Here is a 9,881-nt window from a genome sequence, read left to right as displayed (position 1 = left end):
ATATATATATATATATATATATATATAGGGTTGTGTGTTTAGGTATATATATATATATATATATATATATATATATATATATATATATATATATTGAGAAGAATGATGAAAAGGTTCACCGGACCAAATATGGACCATTTTGAGCATATGATTTATTGGATAATAGTAGGGTAAAACCCTATGATTGTTGGAGGCAAAGATTTTTTAGTTTAATGCAGGCGTAAACCTAGGTTTGGTTTGATATACATACACACCCAATATATATATATATATATAACCATATATTGTTTTTGGTAAAAAGTAAATATATAAATGAACGAACGTTTTTGAGAAAAACACTTGGAGTAGAATTCCATTTTACAGTCCAAAAGAAATTTTGGATTCCATATTCGAATTTTCAAAATCTATGCAAAGATTATTTGGAAGACATATTTATAGAACCGTATATTTTATATAAAATTATAGAACCGTATTTATTTCACCGTACACACACAATATATAAAATATGCAAAGGACCGTACGTAAGCTTAGAAAGTATGTTAGGGAAAAGTGTAATTAATGATGATGGTGAAACATACACATGGTGACATGGATGATCTAATACAATATTATGTGTACATTCTAAATACATAAATAATATTATCGTTTGAAAACTGTTCACATGTATATATACACACCTATACAGTTTCGATGTCTTGGGCTTTTCTATGGGCCTTTTGTTGGAAATGATTGGTAACGTGGCTCGTTTGTTTTGGGCCGTGGGCTTCATACATCGGTCAACGCCTCATGGGTTGACCGAGTTAATTGATTATTACATTAGAATATATATTACCAATTTACCATTAACAAACAGCTAACAAGAGCATTTTTCAAAAAGAGTCTACGTAGAGATGGAGGGAGAAAAGTTTCTTATCGGATATTATATAAAACTAATATTAATTTTCAATAGTTTTATATAAATTATATATGTCGATGTTCCAACCTAATCATTCTCCAAAGAATATCTAAGTCTTGTATATATGTAGTGTTTTTATATATATATATATATGTAGTGTTTCATTCATCTTGTTATATAAAACATAATTGATTTATAAACCAACTAAAACTCGGCTAGCCTTCGTATAATATAGTTCATCGTATTACCAAAAAAAAGAATTTTAAAAAAAAGAATCGTATTCTCCAAATTTTTAAAGGGTAATATAAGACAGTTGAGTTGAATCACTTATATCTACTGTTAAGAAAATATATTGGATTCATTTTAGATTCCACTAATTTCTAAAAGTATGCATGCACTCATTAAATGAATATAAGAAATGAACCAAACGACGACATAGAAATGATTTGTAACATATTATATATTGAATTTTATATGATATGTTAACTGTTTTGTGGATTTTGTGGCGGGTGAGACCAATGGCTGAATATGAAAATTTTATCATTTTGGCTTATCCAATGTAACGAATATGCGGCCATTAGATCATAGTCACACGTCACCTTTCTTTGTAAAAATTGGCCTTATTAACCCACAGACTCGTATGTCATATAAATAGTTGGTAACATATTATATATTGAATTTTATATGATATATTCACTATATGTGAATTTTGTGGTGGGTGAGGCCAATGATTGAATATGGAAATTTTATTATTTGGCCTTATCCAATGTAATAAATGCGACCGATGGATCATAGTCATACGTCACCTACGCTTTCTTTGTAAAATCTGGCCTTATGAGCCTCTAAGAGCCGAACCTTGGCTTCTCAGACTCAAATAATGCAATCATTGACGTAATTAATATTATTATCTTAATTAATTAACTAAATTAATCTTCAACATATACAAACAAAACATATACCCAAATGCAAATAAATTACAACATATTTCAATCAATCAACAATAATAATAATAACAATGATAATAATAATAAAGTTATAGGAAAGTATTTCAAAGAGTCACGAGGTTTTTTGTGTGCCCAAACTGTGTTGCAATAATCCATCAGATCTACTTTTTTATTTTATTTTATAATTCTTATCCAACACCTTATAATAGAATATGATACTTGTGATAAAATATAAAAGTTAAATTGATATATATATATTTTTATATTCTTTCTAATCGTATATTTTGAAAGTATCCCATATTAATAAATGATAATGTCTGATAGTATAGATTACCAAATAGATCATCAAATAGAATTTTATCCCATATCGACCACCTATATATATAACATTTATAGAGCATAATATATACTTTTGTACAATAAGGATTTTCTACAAAGTTTGGAGTTTGGTATTGAAACCGATTAGTGGCAACCTCTAAAAGAAACATTTTGTTTTTTTATCTTTCACCCCCAAAAAAAAAACATCTTGTTTAGTTGCATGCCGTTTTAGACGTCATTTTTTTCAATCGAATTTCACACCATTTTAAAATAAAGGATGTTTATAACACTAAAAAAAATATCGAATCATCATGCGTATTTCCAATGATATTTAGTTGTATTCACCAATAAATTCGAATAATTAAAATCATTATTTATAGAATAATCTCATACTTTAAAAAATTCTTTGATAATTAAAATTAATGATTTTTTAGATATTATTTAATATATATTTTTTGAATATGTATTTATTTTATTTGAAAAATAAAAAAAAATACAACAATAATTGAGATGGAATATAGAGCATAAGAAGAAGAAAAAATCTAGAATAAGGAGAGGGTCGATGTTACCTAAAAAGGCATATTATATCTACAATGTACATTCTCTCTCTCGTCGCCATTGAGAGGAGCACAAGGGACCATTGGTTGGACCAAAACGACTGGCCGTTGCACATAAAACGACACTCGACTCGACCTCTGTGGGACCCACGATTGATCATCACATCGAATTTCGTCATAAATGCCCTAATTAATCAGGCTACTTGCTTTAATGTTTTCTTTAATTAGACAAAAAAATGCAATTATCCCGTTATTATTTGCTTGCAAGCTTATTTTTGTTGATCTTAACGCAAATATTTGCAAATTGGGGCGAATAATCAATTAATCCATAAGTGGCTAAAAACAGACGAAAATGACAAAAATGTCCTCCGCCACCAGCCCATCAGTTTTGTATCTTCCCGCCTTTCCCAGCAAATTCCAAACCCATTATCGGGAATATGGAAACTTATGGTTTTAAGCAGAATATATCAAATTATACTTTTCAGTACAGTCGTATCTAATTATTTTCAATAGAATGAAATCATACAGTACCTGATTAAATGTTAGAAAATTAGAATTAAAATATTTTTAATAAAAAATGAGATTGTAATTGATAAAATAAAATAAAATAAATATAATTATTACAAAAAAAAACAGAGTTTCAACTGAAATTCATGATGAGGATATATAATCCGGGTGACGAATCTAATGCAGATTTAACGTATAACCCGAGAATATCTGCAGATAAATATTTTAAATCTTTTTTTTTTGTCGGATAATATATAAATGGTTGAATGGATTTTATTTTTTTAACACTCGGTTAATTAAACTAAATTCCAAAAAAAGACTAAACATAAAATAAAAAAGAAAAGTTTGGAATATGGTGAGAGATGAGGTCTGGTCTAACTTTGACCGTGATATTTATGAAACAATGTATGTTAAGTCTTTCCTGAATCATATACTATATCACAAATAGTTCTGAAAATAAATGAACCATTTAAAGTTTGTCCATATTTGATCATTATTGAAATCATTTGTCTTACATAAATATTATACTAACATATGAATGCTCCAATTCACACAGTGTCAATTTAGATTCGAAACCCGAAATCCGGTTCGAACCCACTAAATCAATTGTGAATTTGGATCGAGCCGACCCGATTCACAAACCAAATGTTAACCAGAATATAAGAATGTGAATAAAAAAAAAAATAATGCAAAGGCGTAACGGAAAAATACGAGATGGGATTAGATAACAGAAATGTAGTAATTACAGGAATACATAAAACAGGATTAGTTAAAACAAATCATGGATTACGTTTTGGATAATTACAAAATTATCCTCGGGGCCAAACATAAGCCTCTAATCACAGGAAATGCATGTCCCTTTGCAACCCTCTACAAGAAAACCCATCACATAATCCTTATTTTCACTTCTTTTTTCTTTCCCAACTAAATCAGATAACCATTTACATACACACACACAAATAAAAATATATTGTAGGTCGTAACTATTTCGATTCTTATATTCATTGATTAGTGTTAAATCAAACTATATAAATATTAATAGAAAAAAGCACAATACCGCCTAATGATAGAAGAGAATCACATAGAATAAAACCCATTAACCCGACCTTAATTTAATTTGAAAAAGGATGTGTTATTAATCTTACAAAGCAAATATAGAACAATAATATTAATAAACATAAAGATTTGTGTGCTAATAAAGACTTAAAAAAAAAAAGAGAGAGAGAATAATTCTCTAAACAAAGGGTCACTCGCTGTCATGTGATTGTAGCCTCTGCTTTACTTACCAACCCCACCCACAAAACCCCAATCAAATGCTTTTAGTTCATCTGCCCAACTTTCCTCTTTTATTCATTTTCGACCCCTCAGTTTTATTCTGTAACATCAAGGTTCCCAACTTGGAAACAAAATGTAATAAAATTCGCATGATATAATATCATAAAAAACAAAATTATCTATTCCTCATCCGCGAATTAGGACACAATCTCAGGTAAAAAAAAACCAAAAATTACATGGTAAGATTTTCTGAAAATATCATAAAAGAGGGCATTTTCTGCAAATATATAAATATGCCTCCCCAACTGATTATTTGTAACAAAAAAAGAAGAAGAGGGACCTCAAATTTCTTAAACCTTAATCCTCGAACCCGATCTTTTCAAAAATTGCATTTCTAACCCTACTAAGATCCCTCCCTTTCAGTGTCCTCCCCACACCTTCGTGCACCGAGAACGACGCCATCCTCGTCCTCGCCAGGAATTCGTGCGGCGGCACGCGCCCTCCCCCGGCGTCCGACCAATCGTTTCCGTCTCCGTCATCGTAATCTCCGCTTCCCCGGCGGTTATCGCGGTACTCCTCCCTGAGAATCTTCGACCAGTCCGGCACGTTCACCGGCAGCGACGACGCTGCTCCCGCAGCCGATGCTGGACGAGCCGACGGTTTTTTCCCGATGCGTCCGGAGGTCGAGAGCTTGCGACGGATCTCCGGCGACTCGGAGAGAGCGGATCCGGCGGAGGAGTACAGATCGGATTCTTCGAATTCGAATCCCGAATCGCCGACGTGGTACGGCTGATCGGTGGCGAGGAAGCGGTAGCTGGGCCTTGCGTAGTAGCTTTTTCCCGTCGCCATTGAAGATTGAAGAAGAAGAAGATTTTTTTTTTTTTTTGGATTTTGAATTTGAAATTGTTTGCTATGAGACTCTTCCTGCGGGGTGAGTCTGCTTTTATAAATGTTCGGTTGCATAAATGGATAAGGGACCCGCATTTATCTCTGGCTTAACTTCCAGTTTCCGGCGTCTGAAATTACATAAATACCCTTTCCATTTTTTATAGTGTGAAATGCCACGTAGGATTATTAGTGCGGAGGAATATTACGCGCGGCAACGTAGCGTGGCTGAGGAATATTCTCATTTCTTTCCTCTATGGTTTTCTTTAAATCACTCATTCATATACATTTTTTCCAAACAGAGAACAAATTCTCCAAAAAAAAAAAAAAAAAAAATCTAATTGTTTTTTCATTTTCGGGAAATAATTTTAAATTTGAACCGTAGTATACGATATTCTCTCGACAACAGCCGAACTTTAATCGATGAAATTGAACATATTAATTTCGAATAATATATATCATAGTTCGGTCTTGATACTTTTGAAGGCATCGTTTTGAAATTTATCTAAAGGAACAAACTTTTGTTTACAAAGAAAAAATTTAATGTATCCGATAATAAATTTTTTTATGTGTACGAATCATTATGAATATGAATTTGTGTATAAAGGGGGGCATGTATTTTAAAATTTCTAAAATACTTGCGACGGTACAAAGTACGATTCCCCGTAGTATTTGATTTTATCATTTGGAATTTTCCAAGTATTATATAAATAAAAATTGATGGAGAATATAATAGAATATTATGGCATGAACCAATTGGAAGTTTCGAGGTTGGTCGGTGGTAGATGTGGCGCGGAGAACCGTCGTCGATTTGTTCATCGTTTAGCCGTTGGGTAGAATTTTTAAATAATTAAATTAATAGTTTCAGATGAATAACATGATTTTTTTTATTTTTATTTACTATGCGCACAAGGCCACGAGGGGTAATAATAAATACAAATTTTCACCATTTGAAAATAGTTCTATATTTATTTTGCTATTTTAAAATGAGTTTTGAAGGCGTTGTAAAAAGAATGAAGAAATAAAGGTCTGAAAACGTGGGAGATTTTTTGAAGAAAAATACATTATGGGAATTCCGTCCATAAATAATTTTATGCTTTATTTTTTTATTATCATATTTAGTATATTCGTACAAAATTTATCCAATAATACAAAATACAACATTACCTTTTTTTGTATCCCAAAAATCACAACTATCCCAAAAATCACAGTAAGAGAAAAAAGCAAATTCTGCAAGAAATTATCAAACCTTAACTTTTTAGGGACAAAAATACAAATTTTAAAAATAGTTTTAAGGAAATAATTAATTAATGTACAATATGATGCTATAAAAAAATAATTTAAGACCCATAATTATATCCTAATATGTAAAAAGATATATAAAAGTGTAAATTGGAAAATCGATGCTTAAGATATAGAGTGCGAAATTTCATACATAAAAGCATGGTCCCTATTTAGATGACCGAGATGGTGACACGAGTCTTAAGTGCTCGCATCTGAGGACACGTGCCGGAATCTCGTTGAACTCAATGGATGGCACGTGAAGTAGGACCCACAGCTCGGATCTAGCGCGCGAATTTCTTTTGCCAGCTGGCTTCAGACCGATAGGAAAGATGAAGCCCTCGTCCTGTTTTTTTTTTCATTATCTCGCTGTCCTCTCACGCGCGACAGTCTCGTTGCTTCCCGATTAATTACTCGATTTTCTCACGATATATTCGCCTTGTCTTGGGTTTTCGGCGCGTGAGATATAGCCCGCGCGTGGATTGTTCTTTTGTGAGGGTTTAATATTGGTTGTTGAACGTTGAAATTGTGGGGCCCACTTTCAAAACGACGCGAACAACTTTGTTTATTTAATTGTTTATGGGGTTTTCGTGTATATCCATATCTTGCATTATATATATATATGTATCGATCTATTTATAATACATTATTTTGTAATGATTTAATCTCAAACATAAATCAATAATGTTTTTAAAAAAAATTATCAATATGCTATCAGTATTTAGTTAAGTCCATAATCCGTTCCATTTTTGATAAATGGACGAATGAGAATTTTTGTTTTTAAATTTTTTATCGATTAAAGAAATTATGATATTTAAAAAAACATAAATTTATAAATGATAGATATTTTAATTTCTGTATTAAGTTTAGTTTTCATTTGAATTAAGTTTCAATTTAAAAATGTATATTTTATGACAAAAAAATATTGGTTTTGTTCAATTTTTAGTTATGTTTAGATTTATTTTTATAAATTTTTATGATGTTGGGAGGGGTGATCTTTTATTGTTTTAACTTAAAAAATGTACTTTGAGACATGTTTAAAACCTAATCTCTATCATTATAGCGGCCAAATAAACAAATCCAGATTTAACATCCTTGCAAATTTATTAATAATATTAACATTGCAAAATTCAGAATCATATAAAATGTAGTGTGTGTATATATTCTCAAATGTTATATTTACACAAATATTTACATATTTCGTTATCTATGGGCAGAAACATTATTGCTGATTTGAAAGGAGGTGTCGACATGGTGGGCACATCCCCGTTACATTTATATTTATAAATCAAAGTAGAATATATGATTAGAAAAATATAAAGTTCAAACACTGTGCAGTGATGATGTTAAAGTGTCTTTATTACAAAAAAAAAAACTATATATAAAATAAGGTCAGTCCAATCATATTATCCATTCCATAAAGTTACGAGGTGAAATCAAATAAAATAGTAAGTAAAGTAAATGCGATACCGACAAGATGAGATGTGGAATAATATATATACATATATATTTAAATTTCATCTGGTTGGTTGTACCGACGAGTAAACGAATACTATAGTTTAGTTGAGATATAAAGTAAGTTGAACATTGAGGAAAATAATTAGCTTTCATTCATTTTCAAATGAGATTTGCATTTTAATTTGATATATATATATATACGGAGGAACGTTAATGAATTAAAGTTGGTGAAGCGTACTAATTTTTTTTTAAAAATTTCTGATTTACTATTTTTGTGAAGTATCCAATCCATCTTTTTTCTACGTACTAAATTTTCGAATTCAAAGTGTTTCCAAATTTTTTTTTAAAGATCGTACTAAGTAACATATATGTATGTATTTATATATATGTTAGACAATTCGATATACAAGGAAGGAGAAATGCATTATGTATTGTGTACGTGTATGGGCATATATATATATATACATGTGTCATGTGTGGCATTATCTCCTCCTCGCATGCTTTGAGCTTTGATTGATTTATCCATCCACTTACACACCCATCATCTCCTTCAATGCTTTCAACCCACAAAGTACATTATCTTTGATGATGCCATGAAATTTCAATACTCCATCTACTCAAATGGTGAAAAATTATGTATTAAATAGCATGAGGAGATCTTTTTTCTTTCAAATTTGAACATAAGAAAAAAATCCGAAAACTCTAAAAAAATACCAACAAATAAAAAAATTTCCTTCATACGCTATTGATAATGAAACATAATATATAAAAGTATAATAGTATAAAAAGGGACAAAACCTTTGGAGGAATATTGGGCTTAGAGAGACCCATTATTAGTAATTACAATTTACAGAACATACAATTATGGACCATCTTTATTTAGGCTCAGAAACGATATTTGTATTGGGTAAGAGCCCATTTGTATTTCTCGACTTAATAAATTAATACCAAATCGATTGCATTCTGGTTTTAGTTCGGTTTGTATTTTAAAAACCTGTTTGTCGCAAACCGAACGGTGTCCAAACCAAAAGAATAAATAAAGTAACCGAGGAAAACCTAATCAAATTCCATTTATATACGGTCCGTAAGTTTTAAAGTTCAAGCAAAACTAAACCGAACGAATGATGTCGAAACCAAACTAAACCGAAAATATACCGAACCGGGTCTACAACATGGTTTGGAGGCCGGTCTCCCGGGAGGGGGGGGGGGGGAAAAACGTACTTTAACACAAAACCCTAACTCTGGGTCTACTAACTTCTTCCCGTGTCTGTGAAGAAGAAACCCTAGAAACCAAGAGCGAGGAAGATGCCGCCGAAATTCGATCCATCGCAAGTAGTGGAAGTGTTCGTACGGGTTACCGGAGGAGAGGTGGGGGCGGCGAGTTCACTGGCGCCGAAGATTGGACCTCTGGGTCTCTCCCCGAAGAAGATCGGAGAAGATATCGCAAAGGAGACGGCGAAGGAATGGAAAGGTCTTCGAGTTACGGTCAAGCTCACCGTTCAGAACAGACAGGCGAAGGTCACGGTGGTTCCTTCTGCGGCGGCTCTGGTCATCAAAGCACTCAAGGAGCCGGAACGTGACCGGAAGAAAACGAAGAACATCAAACACAACGGCGACATCTCTCTCGACGATGTTATCGAGATAGCGAAGGTGATGCGACCGAGATCCATGGCGAAGGATCTGAGCGGAACCGTGAAGGAGATCCTCGGCACGTGCGTCTCCGTGGGTTGCACCGTCGATGGGAAAGATCCCAAGGATCTT

At 32.2% G+C, this 9,881-nt stretch overlaps 2 protein-coding genes across 2 annotated transcripts in view; one reads left to right on the top strand and one right to left on the bottom strand.

Moving 5' to 3' along the window:
- Positions 1-4,632: 4,632 nt before the first annotated feature.
- On the bottom strand, positions 4,633-5,414 carry LOC104810859. Its single transcript, XM_010537305.2, has one exon. The coding sequence runs from the start codon at positions 5,343-5,345 to the stop codon at positions 4,854-4,856; it is 492 nt and encodes a 163-aa protein (XP_010535607.1). The 5' UTR covers positions 5,346-5,414; the 3' UTR covers positions 4,633-4,853.
- A 3,950-nt stretch (positions 5,415-9,364) lies between these two features.
- LOC104810858 (60S ribosomal protein L12-3) overlaps positions 9,365-9,881 on the top strand; it is a 790-nt gene continuing 273 nt past the window's right edge. Inside the window, exon 1 of the mRNA XM_010537304.2 lies at positions 9,365-9,880. Coding sequence (XP_010535606.1) covers positions 9,426-9,880 — 455 coding nt within the window. The 5' untranslated portion in view covers positions 9,365-9,425. The remainder of the gene's footprint in view (position 9,881) is intronic.

The sequence above is a fragment of the Tarenaya hassleriana genome, unplaced genomic scaffold, assembly GCF_000463585.1.
Source record: "Tarenaya hassleriana unplaced genomic scaffold, ASM46358v1 Cleome19, whole genome shotgun sequence".
NCBI classification, from domain to species: Eukaryota; Viridiplantae; Streptophyta; class Magnoliopsida; order Brassicales; family Cleomaceae; genus Tarenaya; species Tarenaya hassleriana.
This window is presented reverse-complemented; position numbering and strand designations above follow the sequence as displayed.

What these genes read in the sequence shown, in the direction of transcription:
- LOC104810859 (XM_010537305.2), bottom strand. Translation starts at nt 5,345, where the DNA reads ATGGCGACGGGAAAAAGCTACTACGCAAGGCCCAGCTACCGCTTCCTC.